We start from the raw sequence: 21123 nt of genomic DNA on the forward strand, positions 1-21123 counted from the left end.
ACACGTCTCTGAGTTTCTCTGTGAAGAAATCTAACCTGAGTTCATCTGGACTTTCACAGACACTGACTCCAACACTGGTGAGTACAGCTGATCACACTGATACTGACTCTCAGGAAACTGATGAAGAAGGTGAACAAATGTCCTCTTTTGTCCAGACAGGTCCACGTTTGCGGTCTGTTTCAGGGTGTGTCTGACAAAAACTTTTGTATTTAATCTGTGAACACATGAGAATGGTGACGTATAAAATACAGTCAAAGAACTGAATGATTTTTATGTAGGGCCGTCAAATGATTAAAATGTTTAATCAGATTAATCACAGTTTACAAAATAATCAATCACGATTAATCACAAATAATCGCAATTTCAAACTATGTGTGAAATATACCCTTTTTTCCTGTATTGCATTAACAAAAAACGACAGAACATGATTATATATATTTAACACATGATGTGTCTTATATTTAAGGAGCCAAATAAAATAAATATTCAAAAAACTAAAACATGCACACCATAACATATTGTGTGTGTGTGTGTGTGTGTGTGTGTGTGTGTGTGTGTGTGTGTGTGTGTGTGTGTGTGTGTGTGTGTGTGTGTGTGTGTGTAGTGCTCCCTCTGCAGTCCCTCCAGTTGGCTTTTGGCAGGAGTTACATTTTCAGGTCTGTAACCACAGAACAGTAAAACGAAGAAATACCACACTTTTTTCTTGCACAATTAAACAGGGCATTCTTAGCCAGTCTTCCTTTATGTGTGGAAAACAGAAAACTGCTTCAACATTTTTTTAATCAAACAAGTAGAATCCATGGGGCCAGCGGCTTATCTCCCTCCATATTGCTGTCTTCTTCTGCTTTGATAAATGAATTGACGCCAGGCCTCCTTTGCCTCTTGTCTGCTGCCCGTCCATGCTTCACATGTCTGCGTGGTAGGGTTGCCAACTCCCAGAGATTGAAATAAGGGACGCCTCTCGCAGGCAGCTGAAAAAAATTGGGTTTTTTAGGGGGTCAAAAACGTATATATATAAAACAGCATTTTGCCACAGTTATCCCTATTACAGACTATTAAAACACACTAGGCTACTGTATTACACTCACAGTAACAAGATAATAACTCATGATCAGTTTGATCAGTTTAGCATACATGTGAGACAGTTATCATTCAAGGATCAACCATCATGGACAACAGCTCTCAGCCACTGCACCAGACGGTAGAGGAGCTCAGCAGCTCCTTCAGTGGCCGACTGAGACGCCCTCAGTGCAGGAAGGAGCTACCACAGGTCTCTCATCCCCACCGCTGTCAGACTGTACAATTCTACTGTGAAGAATGTGTGCAATAATCCTGGATATTATAATATGCCCTCCCCCCTTAAGAAATTCAGCAACACTTTATTATCCATTCACTCTGCTGTATCCATTCACTCCACTAAAACATATTGTACATATTATATATCGTACTGTATAGTTATATATTGCATCGTATATTGCATACTGCATTTTATATATTGTACATATTATATAATTCCTGTTAAATTTTTAAGATTCATGTTGTACATACAGTTCATTGCCTTGAGCTTCTATTATCGATCCTACTATGATTTGCACTATTACCTGTTAATTATTGCCCCATTCATTACTTTTGCACCCCACTGTGTGTTTGTTCGATGAGCCTATACACCTGTAAATTTCTCCACTGTGAGAATAATAAAGTCTTCTATTCTATTTTTATTGCTAAATGTGCAAAATAACATCAAACAGCTGCTGTCTCTTCTGGATTGTAACATGCTCTTTTTTTTTATTTTCAACTGAAAAAGTGCAAAATCAAAACTGAAGAACCTTCCGAACAAAAAAACAACAAGGTGCAGTTTCTAAACTGAAAACACCACACACAGTCTGCAGCAGCAGACACAAATCAATGAAATGAACAAAACATACCCGATATGGAAACGGCTCAAACTTACATGTCTATGGACGCACAAGCGGCAGATCAAGAGATGAAAACAGAAACTTGAACTTGAACGAACAGACAGAGACACCGGATGAAACTCCACAGAGATACAACGTCAGTATTCTTCTTCTTCTGACCCAAACAGAGCAGCTCCACAGTGAGTTTCTTCTTCACTCTGCCTGGTGCGCTACTACTCTGGTTTTAGCGCCCCTAGTGGCTGGGCCCTCGAATTACATGCCATGCCATACAGCCTTCAGAACACAGAGAAAAAAATAAAATGCGTCTTGCCTTTACTCGTGCGGCCTGGACAAACAAAGTCCTGTACGGGACACGCCTCTTTTGGCTCAAATCCGGGACGTCCCGGCTAATACGGGACAGTTGGCAACCCTACTGCGTGGGTGTGCATTGTGCGTCGGTCCGCATGACGTAAAAATCGTCATGAATTCCTGTCCGCTAGGGTTCGCGGACCAATTTCGTTTTATTCTTTTAATCTGGAAAGCACTTTGGAACTGTGTTTTAGAAAAAATGCCACACAATCTGAGTTTATTATTATTATTATTATTATTATTATTATTATTATTATTACCAGGGCTGGCTCTAGGCATAGGCGAATTAGGCGGCTGCCTAGGGCGCCACGTCCAAGGGGGGGGCGCCGTGGTCGTACAAGGGGCGCCACGACGCTCTGTGTTCCGTGTGCCCCGCTGTGCAGCGGTCTGACGCACCGCGGCACTGATCGGTATCGTTCGGCATCGCTCCTCACCCCCCCCCCCCGAAGCCCGGGCCGGCCCTGATTATTATTATGACCTTGTAAAGTGTCAAGATGAAAAAACATTTCTAACCGAAAATAAAAATGAGTTGCTTTTCCTCATGTGTCCATTGGGGGCGCACTGTTAAAGTCCAAGCAGAAATCAGAGACCAACACTGAGAGCCAGAAGTGACCAGCAAAGGGCCGCAACACTAGCAGCCACAGATCAGAGATGCTGCAGTGAAAGCGAGTTTCTTTCTTGATGGCAGGAAAGCATCAGCATGAAGATTCACCATGAGGGAGAGTCAGTGAAAACACGCTGAAGGCTGCAGAAACCCTGAGTTCTGACAAGTGACAGATTAGACTGTAGAGAAACGTTGTTCCAGCTCACATCTCACTTTCAACATTGAACCATCTCCATGTCCTCCTTCACTCCATCCATGAAGCTTCTCTGAGGTCTTCCTCTACAGAGAGAAAACTAACTCTTTCATGGTTCACTTTGTGTCCACATCTCCTCATTTCTGCACAGGATGTTTCCTGCTCAGGACTTTTTACTGAGCTCCTCTCCACAATCCTCAGCAGCTTCAGTGGTTTAAAACAAGAGCATCACTATTTCAGCTCTGTCAGTGATCATACAGTCACATTCAGAGCTTTTTCTCCAGTGAGAAGCAAACAGAAATATATTTAAAGTTAAATCCAGGCATCATAAGTCTGATCCTAAACTTCCAGTTCACATTATTTTTAGCTTTAAAGGTGCTGTAGGCAGGATTTCGCTAGTCAATGCTAATTTTTCTGTGTTTTCTTTGCATTAAATGTTAGAGTATTCATTGATAATCCTTTAGGAGTGCAGCATATTTGCACTACTGCAAGGGTGCAGCGTTTCCATCTGTCTCTGTCCTGAGCTGAAAAGGAATCTCACAGCTCCAGGTATCTTTAACCAATCAGAAGAGCCCCTGAGGCTCTAACCGTGATTGGTCGAGGGGTGTTCGTTGCACGTTCTTGTGGGAGGGGCTTAACTTGGGTAAGGGCATGATGTCAGAGAAAACAGGACAGGATTGGCTGTGCTGAGTTTCAAATCGTCCTCTTAGATGGGTCAAATCGCCAGCAAGATGGCGGAGATGTTTCCTGTTTCAGCATCTCTGCTTCAGCATCTCAAATCAAAAACTCTCTTGGTTTTTATTCAGACTCCAGATCAGCTTTAACGCTGAGACTGAAACATTTCCCCAAAACACAAACAGTCCTGAAACAAACCAGAAGAAAAGACGAAGTGAGGAAAGTCTTGTTTCCACAATGAATCAAACTCTTTTTAAGAAAGGAGGCAGGAGGTTGATTTTATTTTCTGTCTTTGTGAAATATTAAAACTTCATATTGTGGCGATCTCGACAAGCGGCGGAGACAGAGTAGGAGCCCCTTTGCGTGGCCGCACTGTCCCACCAGCGGACACCGGTCTGGGCGAGGGGTTGGAGCGAAGAGCGGCGACCCCCTCACGGCACCGCTCCTCTCCCGTTTCCCCGGAGCCTGACTTTTTGGGGCGGGTGCTGAACAGTTTCTTGCAACGTGACCCGGCTCGCCACACCGGTAACAGCGGTCATGTTTGCGGCGTTTCCGACGAATTGTTTGGGGTGATGTGGAGCGCTGTGCCTGGACGGCTGTTTCGGCTTCTTCTTCTGTGGGTTCAGCCAGTCGAACGCAGGGCGATGATTTGGCGCCGACCCGTGGTGTGGAGAGGATTGTTTCGGCTCGTTCTGCTTCCCGGAGGGCCTCCTCCAGGGTCTGTGGGGTACCGAGCCGCACATGTTGACGCAGCTGCTCGGGTGTGAGTCCTTGTAGGAATGCATGGAGGGCCAGTTCCTCCAGCACGCTTACGGGGAAGGTGGGGAAGCCCCGCCGCGCGTATAGCTGGACGTTGGCGGCGAAGGAGCCCAGGTTCTCTCCCTCACGGCGACGGCGATTATTCAGCTTTTCTCTCTCAGCAGCCTCTACGGTGCGCCGTCCGAAGCGCCGCTCGAGTGCGGTGATTAACGCAGCCAGGACCCGCTTTTCTCCCGGCGCCAAATCGAGGAGAACTTGCTGGGCCTTGCCCTCCAAGGCCAGGGCTAGATGCGCGGAGGTGTCTTGGTCACGCCAGCCATTGTGCGTAGCGGCGACTTGTGTTTGCTTGATGAAGAGCTCCAGTGAGCCGGCGCCGTCATACTTCGGCAGCTTGACAGCGGCTCTCGCCGCAGCGGTGGGCGGGAGAGCTCCCGCATCCACGCGATCTTCACCCTCTTCGGCCATCTTTGCCGCTTCTGGACGGTGTTTTCGCCGATCACTGGATCCGTCGGGCCGGCTCGGGGTCCCCCACTGCGCGGCGATCCTTCCCGCGTTCTCCGGGCGTTTGTTCTCTGGAGTATGCCGTGGCTCCATCCCACTTCTGACACCAACGTCGCGATCTCAACAAGCGGCGGAGACAGAGTAGGAGACTCAGGTTGCTCTTTAGTTTAACAGCAGCAGGTTTATTGTTAAAACAACCAACCCACGCAAATAGCCTCTAACACCCTCCCTGGAGGCGCGCAGGCCAGGCCCCTCCCCCAGAGGTCTCCCTGACCCACGGTACACACATAATAAAAATAAAAGGAACACAAAACAGTGACAAAAGCACAACAACAATAAACCAAAACACATGTCAATGAACGGAACACACATGAACACATAAACCGGCCGTAGCGGCCCAGAAACGGTCCCACAAGTCCCCCTTCCCACGAGCCTTTGCGGCTCCAACTCAGTCCACAGGGCAGCGGTCCTCTACCGCCCCCTAGCAACCCCCCATGGTCGCTACATAGCCCCCACCCGAGGGGTTTAAACATCCCCGAAACCCTGAAGCCAGGAACAAAACAAGTCCAAATGTCCCGGCCGGCGGCGGCGGCGAGTGGAGCGACGCAGACCCTCCGGCACCGGTCCTGGCTGGGGGTCTACGTCAATAGTCCTGGGGCTTGCGGTGCCGGCTTCTCCCCCCTCCTGGGCGGCTCCGAAGGCTGGTACGGGGAGAGCCGGTCCCGGTGTAGCACCACCGGGTGTCTGCGGTCAGGCATTCTGACCCGATAAACAACGTCCGACAGCCTCTCCAACACCACTGCTGGTGCGCGCCAGTGGGTGGAGAGTTTTGGGGAGAGTCCTTTTTTCCGAGTGGGGCAGTACACCCACACCCGCTGTCCCTGGGTGAGGGGCTGCCCCCGACATTGGGTGTCGTACGCACGCTTCTGCTGGAGCCCCGCGTCCTCCTGGGCTTGCCGGGCAAAAGCGTGGGCCACACGCAGACGCTCTCTCAGACGCTGGTTGTAGTCCAACTCAGGACCTGCAGCGAGCTCTGGTTCAGGTGGTGGCCCAAAGGCTAAGTCCACGGGGGTCCGCAGTTCCCGACTAAAAAGCAGGGTGGCCGGCGTGCACTTGGAGGAGTCCTGTACCGCGGATCGGTATGACCACAGGACCAGGGGCAGATGGCGGTCCCAGTCTCATTGGTGGCGGCTGGTGAGCATGGCGAGTTGTGTGGCCAAGGTGCGATTGAAGCGCTCCACTAACCCGTCGCTCTGGGGGTGGAGCGGTGTTGTCCGAGTTCTCTCCACTCCGCCTCGGGCCACTCTGTGAAGTAGTCCATGGCGACCAACACATACCGGTTTCCGGAGTCGGTGATGGGGAATGGACCCAGGATGTCCACCCCGACGCGCTCCATGGGGGCCCCCACCAGATGACGCTGCAGCGGCGCTTGAGAGCGTTGATTTGGTCCTTTCTGAGCAGTGCAGGTGTCACAGCAGTGGACGTGGAGGTCGACGTCCCGCCGGCAGCCTGGCCAGTAGAATCAAGCCCGCAGACGGTGCGGCGTCTTGGCGATGCCGTAGTGTCCGGTCCCCACCACACCGTGAACGACACCCAGGACCGTGGAACGGAGCGCTCTTGGAACCAGCAGCTGGAGTAAGTCGTGTCCCCGACCCGGCGCCTTCCAGCGACGGTACAGCAGTCCATCATGGTTCTCGAAGCAGCCCCACTGTGAGTAGTAGGCTTTCACCTCGAGTGCACAGCCAGTCACCTCGGCCCACTCTGGCCACTGGCCCACCTCCAGCCATCTCTGGAGGAATTTCAGCGTTTCATCTGCCGCCTGGAATGCCTGTAACTCAGCAGCGGAGAGTGAGAGGAAGGCGGTGGTGGACTCGGCGAGATGCTGTCTCTGGACGGCGGACGTCGTTGGAGACAGCTTCTTGAAGCTCTGCTCCCGCCCTATGATTGGTGCGCGCTTTGTAGGAACGGAGTTGACTTCACGTTCTGCGGACGTAGTTGACGACTGCCTTTCGGAGTGGGCGGAGTTGTCGGTCTGCCCCACTTGGCAGTGTTTCTCCCGGTCCGGCCGGTGCGGGAGGAAGTGGGACCCCAGGATGATGCAGCCTCGGGCCACGTCGATCTTGGCTCTCCAGCGGCTCAACAGGTCCAGACCGATGATGCAGGGGGCCTGGATATTGGCGAGCCAGAATTCGTGTTTTATCTCTCGGTCGCCGGCCCGGACAGTCAGCTGCTTCTTCCCCGCCAAGTCAATCTTCTCCCCGGAGACAGCCATCAGCTTGACGTCGGTGGGGGCCCAGTCGGCGGGGAGTTGGTCCGCCATGTCGGTGAGGAAGCCAGGCCGCACGATGGAGATGGTGGAGCCGGTGTCGACGAGGGCGTGGCACGGTTGATTGTTTACGTGACAGGACAGATACAGCCCTTTTGCGTGGCCGCACTGTCCCACCAGCGGACACCGGTCTGGGCGAGGGGTTGGAGCGGAGAGCGGCGACCCCCTCACGGCACCGCTCCTCTCCCGTTTCCCCGGAGCCTGACTTTTTGGGGCGGGTGCTGGACAGTTTCTTGCAACGTGACCCGGCTCGCCACACCGGTAACAGCGGTCATGTTTGCGGCGTTTCCGACGAATTGTTTGGGGTGATGTGGAGCGCTGTGCCTGGATGGCTGTTTCGGCTTCTTCTTCTGTGGGTTCAGCCAGTCGAACGCAGGGCGATGATTTGGCGCCGACCCGTGGTGTGGAGAGGATTGTTTCGGCTCGTTCTGCTTCCCGGAGGGCCTCCTCCAGGGTCTGTGGGGTACCGAGCCGCACATGTTGACGCAGCTGCTCGGGTGTGAGTCCTTGTAGGAATGCATTGAGGGCCAGTTCCTCCAGCACGCTTACGGGGAAGGTGGGGAAGCCCTGCCGCGCGTATAGCTGGACGTCGGCGGCGAAGGAGCCCAGGTTCTCTCCCTCACGGCGACGGCGATTATTCAGCTTTTCTCTCTCAGCAGCCTCTACGGTGCGCCGTCCGAAGCGCCGCTCGAGTGCGGTGATTAACGCAGCCAGGACCCGCTTTTCTCCCGGCGCCAAATCGAGGAGAACTTGCTGGGCCTTGCCCTCCAAGGCCAGGGCTAGATGCGCGGAGGTGTCTTGGTCACGCCAGCCATTGTGCGTAGCGGCGACTTGTGTTTGCTTGATGAAGAGCTCCAGTGAGCCGGCGCCGTCATACTTCGGCAGCTTGACAGCGGCTCTCGCCGCAGCGGTGGGCGGGAGAGCTCCCGCATCCACGCGATCTTCACCCTCTTCGGCCATCTTTGCCGCTTCTGGACGGTGTTTTCGCCGATCACTGGATCCGTCGGGCCGGCTCGGGGTCCCCCACTGCGCGGCGATCCTTCCCGCGTTCTCCGGGCGTTTGTTCTCTGGAGTATGCCGTGGCTCCATCCCACTTCTGACACCAACGTCGTGATCTCAACAAGCGGCGGAGACAGAGTAGGAGACTCAGGTTGCTCTTTAGTTTAACAGCAGCAGGTTTATTGTTAAAACAACCAACCCACGCAAATAGCCTCTAACACCCTCCCTGGAGGCGCGCAGGCCAGGCCCCTCCCCCAGAGGTCTCCCTGACCCACGGTACACACATAATAAAAATAAAAGGAACACAAAACAGTGACAAAAGCACAACAACAATAAACCAAAACACATGTCAATGAACGGAACACACATGATCACATAAACCGGCCGTAGCGGCCCAGAAACGGTCCCACAAGTCCCCCTTCCCACGAGCCTTTGCGGCTCCAACTCAGTCCACAGGGCAGCGGTCCTTTACCGCCCCCTAGCGACCCCCCACGGTCGCTACAATATTAATCTGCTGTGACTGAAAGAAAAGAGTCTCCAGTGAAAGCTCAGAGCCAGGAATGAAAAAGTTGTGGAGCAGTGAGAGGAAGGAAGGGGGAGTCACTGTGGAAAGAGGAGGTCCTCCGTCTCCCTCCTCACATCAAACAGAAGTTCTTCAGACAAACCTCAGAGTTTGTGTTTCAGCGTCTTTCTCCTGAGTTCACCTGCAGTCCATCAAATCCTGGTGAGTCCAGCTGCTCTCATTCACACTGACTTTCAACAAGAACACTGCAGTCGGAGTCCAGCAGCTGCCAGGGAAAAGCAGAAAGTCCAGAGAAAATGAGCTTCTGGAGGGTTTGAACAGCTGTTTATCAGTCCGAGTAAAACACAGAGAGATGGAATTACAGGAAATCCTGCTGTTACTGATTAAATGTGTTTGTGTTGCGCAGCTCGAATGAAATCGAAAGTGAAAGTTTCAGCTCAAATGAGAAAAACTAAAGTGATTCAGCATCTGTCAAAATGACCGGAATAAACTTTAAAATAGACTGAAAAGATTTATAAAATAAGCTGGGTTGTCAAACCTGGGGCATGCGGGCCAGAACTTGTCCTTTAGATGACCTTATAAAGTGAAAAAGAGAGAAAACAAAAAACAAAAAAAAACAAAAAAAAAAACAAAAAAAAAAAACAGGAGTTGCTTTTCCACATGTGTTCACTGGGGGCGCACCGTTAAAGTCCAAGCAGAAATCAGAGCCCAACACTGAGAGCCAGAAGTGACCAGCAGGGGGCAGCAACACTCCAAACCACAGATCAGAGAAAATCTGATCAACATCAAGGAAAGTGTCAAACAGTGGAAGTGCTGAAGAAGGAGGGCTGTTTGTATTTCTACATGGCTCCTGGGTTCACAGTGGAGCCTTCTGGGATCTGGCTGGGGCCATCGCTCTTTATTGTTTAGTTTAAGGACCTGATGAACTTTTAAAACATTAAAGGTTTGTGATATTATTTCCTCTGATCATTGTTTTTTTCTTATGTATCCTTCTCTGATGTTTTTAGGTTTTATTTACAAAGTCGTGAATGATTTATGTCTCTCTCAGTCCAGCTTTTCTGTTTCTGTGGACATTTATCATCAGCTTTATCCTGAGTGAGATTACTGTCTGTTGTGTTGTTTCTGTTGTGTTCACTCTCTGTCTTTTGTCCTCAGTGTGTGAAGATGTCTGCTGCCAGCAATCTGCTCTTTGAAGACCAGTTTCTGTGCTCCATCTGTCTGGAAGTGTTCACTGATCCAGTCTCCACACCATGTGGACACAACTTCTGCAAGGAGTGCATCACTCAGCACTGGAACACCAAGGTCATCTGTGACTGTCCCCTGTGTAAAAAACTGTTCAGAAGAAGACCTGAACTCAACGTCAACACTTTCATCTCTGAGATGGTTTCTCAGTTCAGACGTGAAGCTGAACTCAAAGCCAGCAGCAGCTCAGAGCAACAATCTGCCAAACCAAGAGAAGTTCCCTGTGACGTCTGCACTGGAACCAAAGAGAAGGCCCTCAAGTCCTGCCTTGAGTGCCTGGTCTCCTACTGTCAGACTCATCTGGAGCCTCATCTGACAGTGTCAGGCCTGAAGAAACATCAGCTGATGGAGCCTGTGGAGAACCTGGAAGGCAGGATGTGTCTGAAGCACCATAAACCTCTGGAGCTGTTCTGTCAGAGAGAGCAGACATGTGTCTGCATGATGTGTACTGTTTTAGAGCACAAGACTCATGAGGTTGTTCCTCTGAGTGAAGAAACTAAACGAAAGAAGAAGGAGCTGAGGAAGACAGAGGCTGAGATGCAGCAGATGATCCAGGAGAAACGAGTGAAGATCAAGCAGATCAGAGAGTGTGTGAAGAGGAGTAAAGCTGCTGCAGACAGAGAGAAAGCAGAAGGTGTTGAGGTGTTCACTGCTCTGAAGGAGTGTGTTGAGAGAGGCCTGAAGCAGCTGATGGAGAGGATGGAGGAGGAAGAGGAAGCCAGAGAGAAACAGGCTGAAGGTCTCATCAGAGATCTGGAAGAGGAGATCTGTGAGCTGATGAAGAGGAGCTCAGAGGTGGAGCAGCTCTTCCTCTCTGAAGACCACCTCCACCTCCTCCAAGGCTTCTCCTCCCTGAAAGCTGCTCCACCCACCAAGGACTGGACACAGGTCAGCGTCCGTCCATCATCATATGAGGGGACTGTGGTGAGAGCTGTGGCTCAGCTGGAGGAGACTCTCAGCAAAGAGATGAAGAAGCTGTTTGAGGCTGATCTGAAGAGGAAGCAGCAGTTTGCAGTGGATGTGACTCTTGATCCTGATACAGCTCATCCTAAACTCATCCTGTCTGATGATGGAAAACAAGTCAGACATGGTGATGTGAGGAAGAAGCTTCCAGACAACCCAGAGAGATTTGATTGTTATAGTTTTATTTTAGGAAAGCAGAGTTTCTCTTCAGGTAAATTTTACTTTGAGGTTCAGGTTAAAGGAAAGACCGACTGGAATTTCGGAGTGAGCAAAGAGTCCATCAACAGGAAGGGAAAGATCACATTGTGTCCTGAAGAAGGGTTCTGGATAATAGGTTTGGAGAATCAAAATGAGTACTTTGGTGTCGAGAATGATACTCTCGTTGATCTCTCTCTGAGGAGCATTCTTGAGAAGGTAGGGGTGTTTGTGGATTATGAGGAGGGTCTGGTCTCTTTTTATGATGTAGCTGCTGCAGCTCCGATCTACTCCTTCACTGGCTGCTGCTTCACTGACAAACTCCTCCCATTCTTCAGTCCTGAGCTTAATGATGATGGTGAAAACTCTGCTCCTCTGATCATCTGTCCTGTCAATCAAACTGTCTGATCTGTTTTTATCATTACAGTTTTTCACGATTGTTAACACACGTTTCTCAATACAACAACGGCTTTCTCAACACTGCACACACAAAACTTTAAACTGCACACACAAAATGCTAAACTTGACACTCCCTTTGCAAGAACACTCTTGCCATCAAATCTCTAAATTGTGTTCACAAAATGGAACTCATGTTTTCATTTGCTACACACAGTCGTATTTTACATACCATTCATTGAGCACACACAAGTAAGCTTTTTGCTGCACACTTCCAAGCATTTACAGCACATTGTAGTGAAAAACTGAAAACACTACTGTAAAATGGAACACACCATATGAATGACAGTGACTCTGGAGAATAAGATATTTCTCCTTTCATAAAAATGACTCAATGTAGCCTATTTTTTCATTAAAAAATTAAAACTTAAAACAGCACACAAATATGCAGCCAAAAATGTTTTATTTTTGGACATAGTTGAGAAATCATTATGATCAAGCATCATCATGCCTTCGGTTTCTGTCAGGCCAGAGGCCTCATCCACATCACAGGCCATGTTCTCCTTATGGAGACGTCTCTGGAAGATCCGCCTTGAGCAGCGCATGAATCCCTGAATGGACTCGAGGCTGACGTCAGCACAGGCTCCTTCCATGGCCTGGACCGGTGGGACCTGGGTCTGGGGGTTTCACTCACACACCTTCAACCTCCAAGCAGAGAAGAACTCCTTTATGGGGTTTAGGAATGGGGAGTAATGTGGGAGGAACATCGTAAAGTGAGGCTGGTCCTGGAACCACTGATGTACAAGCAGAGCCCGGTGGAAACGCACACTGTCCCAGAGGACAACATCATTAATTCTTTGAAGATTATTAGTGTGATCTGGTGGAACAAGTTGTTCATGGAGGTCATCAAGGAAGGCCAGCAGCAAGTCTGTGTTATAGGCACCAAGATGTCCATGGCGGTGCAGGACACCGTAGTGATTTATTGCTACACACACGGTTATGCTCCCACCACACTGACCGGGGACCCCAACACTGGCCCGCTGGCCTATGACATTTCTTCCCCTGCACCGCCTCTTGACCAGATTACAGTAAACCCAGCCGCATCTATGAAAATAATGGTAACACTACTTGAAGCACCTCTGTATAACACATTATAAGTACATTATAGCACTGTATAACTTTAGTTATAAATACTCATAAATGATCAACATGCTTTATAACATCATAATCACCATAATCCTATGCTGTATAGTTGGTTATAAAGCATTGTGAACATTTATGAGTTTTTATAACTACTTATAATGTGTTATACCGGGTGCTTCAAGTAAAGTGTTACCAAAATAACATATTCATATAGTTCATTCGCCATATCAAGCTTCTCGATTCACTGAAACAACAGAGAGAATGCAAGTTACTGTATGGACAGAGAGGTCAAAAGACACTGTAGAAAAGGAAAAAAAATGTGTTACTGTACATCAGAGGTAGGCTACAATACCTGTATGTCAGTGCTGTACTGTAATGTATGGGACTTACAAGCACAAACTGGTGCTGGAGCCTGAGTGTGTTGGAATCCAGTCGTGGGCCGGATTTGGCCCATGAGCCACCAGTTGCCGACCCCTGGTATACAGTGTACTGACCTAAATGTGTTGAGTTTTGAACACTTGTGTGTTGTTGGTTGATACCACTGAGATGTTACATGAGAAGTGTGTGTAGCAACAGAACATTGTTTGTAGTGTTTTGACAACAAGTTAATGTGCTATTGACAGCAGAGTGTATCGTCGGTTGAAGCTTTGAGCTTTTACATGAGAGGTGTGTGCAACAACTGAACATTGTGTGTGGTGTTTAGACCACAAGGTGATGTGCAGTTGGCGTCAGAGTGTAAAGAAGGAAAGTCAAGAGTCTAGCGGAGTCATAAGGGAGAGTGAAGTAGTGACAATTTGAGTCGAGCAAATGGTACGTGAAGATAAGGTTGTGCAAATTGTGCCGAAGTTTAGATTTTTGTGTGTTAACAATCGTGAAAAACTATAAACATCACCAACAATGAATAAACTGGTGAGAAAGTGACAGATTAACTGATTCATGGTGAACGATTCTCTGATTTCATTGAGCAGCAGTTTGTACGTAAAGAAACGTTCATCTGACAGTTTGGACAACACAAGTAAAGCTGTGATGAGAAGAGGAAACAATGAATGAATGAATAAGTTTATTTGAGTATTTTGTATTAAAAAAACAGTACATGAAGACAATACAAAGCAATATTTGACACTCAAAAGGAGTAGGTTGGAAGTTCAAAGAACTTATGGGAATCCTACCCCTCATTCTACAAAGAATGATGCTTTAGTCAGTGGCAGATTTAACAAATTTGGGGCCCAAGGCAAAGGCAGGAATGGGGCCCTCTGAAATGAGAAGACAACACACACGCCATTTTGATACTCACTAGTTGCTCATCTCCACACGTCGACAAGTGACCCTCCCAAACAGGTGTCGACGTCACTGTTACACTTGCTGGTTGTTGTGGATATTGTATTTTATTTTGATTCATACAAAGTTTGAACATGATAAATACCATGAACAGTAAAGCCTCAGTTGCAACATCTGTCTTATTAAAACCATCTGCAGTGAAGTATGTCGTCACTTTGGGGCATTTTGAGAGCAGCTTTCTACTTTCCTCCTTTTTTCAGCACCGCTGGGGAAGCTTCTTTTCATCGTCTTTTTCTTCTCTGTTCTTCTCTTGTCTTCGCGCCGCTTGTTTTCGTATGTTTTGCTCTCTGCACATGCGCAGTAAGATGGACTGATCCAATGTCGTGGAGACTGAAGGGGGGCCCCGAGACACACATAATACAATAAGCATTCTGCTGGCATTTTAGCGACAGGATTTCAATCAAAACATAATTAATGTGTACAAATAAGTAATAACTGTATTAACCAAAAGTGTATGACGAGTTTTATGGGGCCCCCAGGAACTTGGGGCCCAAGGCAACTGCCTAGTTTTGCCTAATGGTAAGTCCGCCCCTGGCTTTAGTGCAACACTTTGTTGCTGGATTCTCCCTTGTAACTTATAGCATCATTTTATACATATCTCTATATATACATATATACACATATAAACATTTGCACGTGTGCTCTTGTATGTCTACTTAGATATACATACAAATACATGTATATACAAAGATGGGTACATTAGTTTATGGTGGAAAAAAATGAAATAATGGATAAAACAATTAGAAAGGTATATTGTATATTGTTTGTGTTTCTACAATTTGTCATTTATGATCATATAAACTAAAAACAATAGCTAAAAGAAATGGAGAGTTAATGTACGTTATTTATCTTCGTACACATGATCATTTCTGATCGTCTAAACTTAAAGAAATGGATAAAAAAAAGATGGAAAAGGAATGTCGTACGTTACCATTTCTGTTCGTACACATTATTGTTTATGATCGTTTAAACTTAAAGTAATGGATAAAGGAAAGAGAATCGTACAATCTATATATTGTTTTGGTTTAGACACTCGGTTACTGTTTTTCTTCTTCAGCATATTTATTCATGGAATAATTTTTGTAAACTGCTTTGAAATGTATTAAGTCATTTGCTGCTTTGATATTGTCGTCCAGACTGTTCCACATTTTCCCCCCACATCTGGTGATACACATTCTTTTTCGAGTTGTTCGGGAGAACTGTGTTTTCAGATCAGTTTCCCTTCTCAAGTTATATTTTCCTTCTCTCGTGAGGAACATTTTTTGAATATTTGTTGAAAGTAGCCCCTGTTTCACTTTGAAAAGTAATATATTTGTTTTATATTGAACAAGGTCTCTAAATTTTAATGTTTTTAATTGAAGAAAAAGGGCATTTGTATGGGCACAATATTCTGCTAAGTGTTCAATTCTAATTGCCTTTTTTTGTACTCTACAAAGAAATTCAGAATTACTTTTGAAAGCGTTTCCCCAAATCTCTACACAGTAGGTTAGATAAGGTAAAATGAGGGCACAATAGATTGTATACAGGGCTTTCCTGTCAAGAGAGTATTTGCATTTGTCCATTAGCGCTACAATCTTTGCTGTTTTATTTTTTATTTTTATTATGTGAGGTTTCCAAGAAATTTTGCGATCCAGTGTTACGCCCAGTAATGTGTGCTCATATACTCTTTCAATTTTAATATTGTTAATTTCAACTTCCTTTTGCTTATTAAGTTTATGTGTTCCAAAGTACGTAATTTTTGTTTTAGATACATTAAGCGACAGTTTGTTTTTGTCGAACCAGTTTTTAAGCTTACACATTTCAGTTGCAATCTCTGTCAACAGTGTTTCAAAGTTCTCTCCTGAGCACAGAATAGTGGTATCATCTACAAATAAAATGAATTCATATTTTTCAGAAGCTAAATGTTGATATATAACAGAAATAATTTTGGTCCTATCACTGATCCTTGTGGAACTCCACATACTGTGGTGTCACATACAGACCTGTGCTGTCCCCACTGAACATACTGTTTTCTGTTTGATAAATAAGACTCTATCCAGCTGTAAGCTGTTCCTCTTATTCCATATCGATGTATCTTGCCATAAAATGCCATGATCCATGGTATCAAAAGCCTTCTTTAAGTCAATGAAAATTCCAACCGGATACTTACTTTCATCTATGTTTTTTAGTGATTTCTTCAACTAATTCAATTAAAGCAAATACTGGTGACCTATGTTTTCTAAATCCATGTTGGCTATCATTTAGTATATTATTTGTATCAATAAATGCATCTAATCCATCTATAAAAAGTTTTTCTAATATTTTTGAAAGCTGAGGTAGGATTGATATTGGTCTGTAATTCTCAAATTGGTCGTTTGCACCATTTTTGTGAATAGGCATAACTTTTGCTACCTTCATTTGATCTGGAAACATACCAGTTTTAAAGGATATATTAAAAATATATGGTATAATGGTAGCACAATTTCCTCAATGACTCTTTTGATAATGCTTATGTCTAATTCATCACTGTCAGTAGATTTTTTGTTAGTACATTTTTTTTACAGCATTAATGATTTCTTTTTCATTTGTTAGAGAGAGGCAAAAGGAACTTGGGTTTAGAAGAATACCTTCACACACAGGCTCAGTACCTGTTGTGGCAATGGTTGCAGCTAGTTGTGGACCTATGTTTATAAAATACTTGTTGAATTCATTTGCAATGTCTTCTTTGTTTTCAATAATTTTATCATTATAATTGAAATTTTCAGGTATTGAAGTAGTTTTAGGTCCCCGCCAGATAACTTCTTTTATTGTACCCCATAAACCTTTAATGTTGTCTTTATTCTTTTGTAACTGTGCGCTGTAATATTGTTTTTTGCAATGTCTTAATATATTTGTGAGTTTATTTTTGTACTTTTTGTATATTTTTTCTGTTTCCTTTGTTTTTGTCTTTAGAAAAGTCACCTACAACTGGTTCTTTTTTTTATATGCGTTTTCCAGTCCTTTAGTTATCCATGGCATTGTACTCTTTCTTTGCTTACAGTTTAAATTTATGTAGGGGCAATGCTGATCATAAAGTGTCATAAAGGTATTGAGAAAGGAATTATAAGCTGCATTTACATCAGATATTTCTAAAAGGGATTTCCAGTTACAGCATGGAAGAGTTTCTTTAAATGCAGACAGAGTTTCATCATTTATTTTCCTTCTGTAATTAGTTGTAAGTTTCCCTGTATATTTAGTTTTTTTGTTTTTTAATTATAGAGAACAAAAACTGGAAAGTGGTCACTGATGTCGGTTATCAAAATCCCACTTGGGATTTCTTCATTCAATACATTTGTGTATGTTGTGTATGTTATGTTGTCAATGAGTGTTGAGCTTTCTGAAGTTATGCGCGTCAGTCGTACAATTTTTGGGTAAAATGAAAAGCTAAGCTATACATTGTACTCACGAAATTCTGTGATGGTCTGTGTCTGTTTGTTTTAAGCAAGTCAATGTTGAAGTCCCCACATAAAAACTCTTTTTGACCTACATTTCCAAATAATTTAACAATACTATCTACAAAAATATCAATATCGGTTCCCGGGGTTCTGCAGTTTATTAAAACATTTTTTCTCTTCTCAAAGATTAATTCCACTGTAAGGCATTCCATTATGCCATCAACAGATTCAGTCATATTTTTTTATATTTTTTACTTGTAAATTATTTTTAACAAAAAGCGCAACACCCCCTCTGATTTTATGGTTTCTATTTTGTTTAAACATTTCATAACCATCCAGTGCAAAGTCTTCAGGTTTCTCATTTTGCATCCATGTTTCTGTAATTACTGTAACATCAAAAGGCATACTGAATTTACTGAGAAAGATTCTTTTACTATCAAAATTGGCGCTCAAACTACGGCTTTTTAAGTGAATTATCGACAAGGTATCAGACTGAAATGGAATTTGATAACTTTGATAATATTTGCACTTACTTTTAATATTAGAAAAAAAAACTGTCATCAGGATCAACGTTACTTATGATAAGTGGGAAGTTTTGTTCTGTGTAGACAGGTGTATCAAGTTCATAACAATGGTTTACATTAACTTCTTCAGTATCACTTTCAGATGTAGATGTTTCATAGTTCTCGTCTGTCATTGTGTATTGCTGAAAAAAGGAAAAGAAAAAAACACTGGAAAAAAAGAACTGTCAATGAGATCTCTTACCTTGTCTATTCACATAATTTTTTCCAGGTCACGAGCGTCTCTTATACATAAAACTCTGGCCTCTTCAGGTGAGCCATTGAGTTTTATGTATACCTTGCAGTTCGAAGTCCAAGTAGCTTGAATTTTTTGCTGTTTTTTCAGGATGTGTGCTTGCCTGTCAATATCTGAGTTATTTTTAGTCAGGTGCTCATTAATGTAGACATTTGTTCCTTTAAGTTTTCTTCCCTGTCTGAGCACAGCGGTTTTCTGTTTTCTGTTGGTAAATCTGAATATTACAGCACTGGACGTTTGTCCCTCTTTGGAAGTGGGTGGCAGGCTTCAATGTCTTTCGTGTCAATGTATATAGGCGACCTTTGGTGGTGAGAAAGTTGACCACCTGTTGCTCCGCCGATTCTTGGTCCATCTCAGTGGGTTCTCCGTTTAGTCCAGTCACTGCCTTGGCGTAGGATCTTGGCTTGATGGCTAGGCCAGTGACAATCAAATCATTTATCCTGCTGTACTGTTCCAAGTATGCAATACAACATTCCATTGCATTTGTCCTTTGATCTTTCTCCTGGTTTTGAGTTTTTAAGTTCTTGATTTCATCCATAAGGTTTAAAATAATTTGCTGTTGATTAGCAATTGTGTCTGTTTGCTCCAAAACTTTACCCAGCGATCTTTTTATCTCCTCCAATTCCTCCTCCATTCCGGTGGGCGCCTTTTTTGGAGGCATCCTGAGACGTTAATCCAGACAAGGTCTCCTTCGTAGCACACCCGGGCATCCAGCGCCGTCCACCTGCCTGCTCTGCGCAAACACTGCGGTGGTAGCCTGTTAGCTCCTTCGCTAACGTCATGCAGTGTCCTGCTCTTCAGCAGTAGTGGCGGTGATCCGGCTATTTTCCAGTCCCGTCTTTAACGACCCCAAACCGTGAGCAGCTTGGGGTTTGTGATCCATTAAATCCTTGTTTTCAGGCCACACAGCGTTGACAAGCCGGGGCAGGTAGCTGGCCTCCGGGCTAGCCGCTAGCAGTTCGGCACGCCACAACTGCGTCAAGGCGTATAAACCACCCCAGTTCTTCTTAGGGCAAGGTTGTAGCCATCAGTTCAGGTATAATATACGGCACCAACAACACCGTGATGAATAAATCCAAAAGTTTAATCCAATGATTTATGCAGAGAAGCTTACTCTCGAGCGTGAGCAGCAACAGCGCGGTACACAACCCGGAAGTGACGTCAAGAGAATCAACCCAACTGAGCAGTCAGAGTCAGTATCAACCTGTTTCCTCTGAGTCTGATTCATGGCAGAGCTTCTTCATGGTTGAAGACTCCATCAGGAGAGTTTTCATGTGTTTTTATGTCTTCATGAGCAGGAATCTTTCAGTCTGTGTGTCTTCAAGCTGCAGAGTCACAACATGAACACGTTAGTTTTTCTCTCCAGCTTCAAGGTTTCTTCAAGGGGAAATTTAATGTTGACATTTTATAATCCAGTTTAACACAACCTGTCGGAAGAAGTATAACAGCTGTCTGTGAGGATCCAAACTGAGAAAACTGGGTAAATTGTGTGATAATCATCGTGTCATTTGTGATGATTCTCCCTGTACAAAGTGTTGAATGTTGGAATCATGGGCTTCAGTTGATGAATAAAAACTCCTTTGGATCATCTGGATTCCTCCTGAGTTTGCTCCTAGATTTTGAGTCATTGGAAGCCATTTTTTTGGGAACATGGATGTATAAAGTATTTCGGGCTGTATTACACTTAATGCAGGTGGAGATTTTCTAAAAGGGTCAAGATTTTTGTGAAAAATTCAATCTGCAGCGTTCAAATAATGAATAATACTAATTGATCGAAACCATTCCAGTTTGCATTCAAATGTCTCTGAAATGAGAACACTCTGTGGAGAAAGAGTTATGTATGTTGTCAACAATTCTCTGATAAGTTTGAGAGAAATGTATTTGATATTATCTGTGATTGTTTATGCAATGTTTGTTCCTCACATAAAGTTGAATAAAAAGACTTCAAAAAACACACTCACAGACTTGACTTTCTAAATGATTCCTGTTAAGAAATAACAGAATTCTTTTCATCTTGGACTCAGGCATCAAATCACTTTCATCTGTGGACTTATTTTGCTTGCGTCCCACACAATCCTTTTTTGTCCTGTCCAGCTGCAGCTGAGGAACTCCAGAAGAACTCAGTAGAATGGAGCTCACTCACAGACTCAGGGAGGCACTGTCAAATGATCCCTGTATGGACTGCAGCTACATGCCCTAGGCGCAGCGGGCTGCTAGGCTGGTGCAGGTCACTTCTATCCTGGAGGGGGGCCAGGGAGCCTCCCCCCCAGTCCAGTTGACACCTTCACAGCCGCGGGATTCGAAGCACCATGGGGGGTCCGCTGCTGAGGCCAAACCGCCTGGGAAGAAGGCGCGGACCGAGCCGCAGCTTTCCACTGAGGTGGATCAGTTGTACAGGGAGCTGGAAGAGATGAGGGCCGTCCTGTGGAGCATCAGCCTGCCTCCCCAGGGGGGGAGAGGTGGGAACGTCGCCTGGTCCCTGTGGTCCCAGACTTCCTGCAGTCTCTTTTGGACGGTGGCTGATCCCCTTCCATCCTGAGGGTGTATGTGGTGGCAAAATCGGCCGTGTATCGTCCCACCATGCACGGGTTGCAGGCGGCACAATTGGGGGCCACACTCTAGTGGCAGCCTTCCTAAACCCCCCTAGAGCCCCTCGGGCTCGAGCCTGGGATCTACATCTGGTACTGGAGAGCTGTAGGGGAGCTGCTCGCTCTGTCTGTTCACCCGACATGCCTCAGGTGGCATCCGGATAGGGCAGGAGTCACACTGGGGC

At 45.6% G+C, this 21123-nt stretch overlaps 2 protein-coding genes across 3 annotated transcripts in view; both read left to right on the plus strand.

Annotated features, from left to right (window-relative positions):
• LOC115399897 (E3 ubiquitin-protein ligase TRIM39-like) lies at nt 1-20284 on the plus strand. Of its 2 annotated transcripts, none has more exons than XM_030107576.1 (2): nt 1-77; nt 10000-20284. In XM_030107576.1, the coding sequence occupies exon 2, from the start codon at nt 10009-10011 to the stop codon at nt 11650-11652; it is 1644 nt and encodes a 547-aa protein (XP_029963436.1). In that variant the 5' UTR covers nt 1-77; nt 10000-10008; the 3' UTR covers nt 11653-20284. The 2 variants fall into 2 exon arrangements, with proteins under 2 accessions (XP_029963436.1, XP_029963435.1); XM_030107575.1 differs by lacking the exon at nt 1-77 and adding an exon at nt 8831-9045.
• Nucleotides 12537-21123, plus strand: part of LOC115399375 (homeodomain-interacting protein kinase 1-like) — a 17201-nt gene continuing 8614 nt past the window's right edge. The window contains exon 1 of the mRNA XM_030106699.1: nt 12537-12611. Coding sequence (XP_029962559.1) covers nt 12537-12611 — 75 coding nt within the window. The remainder of the gene's footprint in view (nt 12612-21123) is intronic.

The sequence above is a fragment of the Salarias fasciatus genome, chromosome 13, assembly GCF_902148845.1.
Source record: "Salarias fasciatus chromosome 13, fSalaFa1.1, whole genome shotgun sequence".
Classification (NCBI taxonomy): domain Eukaryota; kingdom Metazoa; phylum Chordata; class Actinopteri; order Blenniiformes; family Blenniidae; genus Salarias; species Salarias fasciatus.

What these genes read in the sequence shown, in the direction of transcription:
- LOC115399897 (XM_030107576.1), top strand. Translation starts at nt 10,009, where the DNA reads ATGTCTGCTGCCAGCAATCTGCTCTTTGAAGACCAGTTTCTGTGCTCC.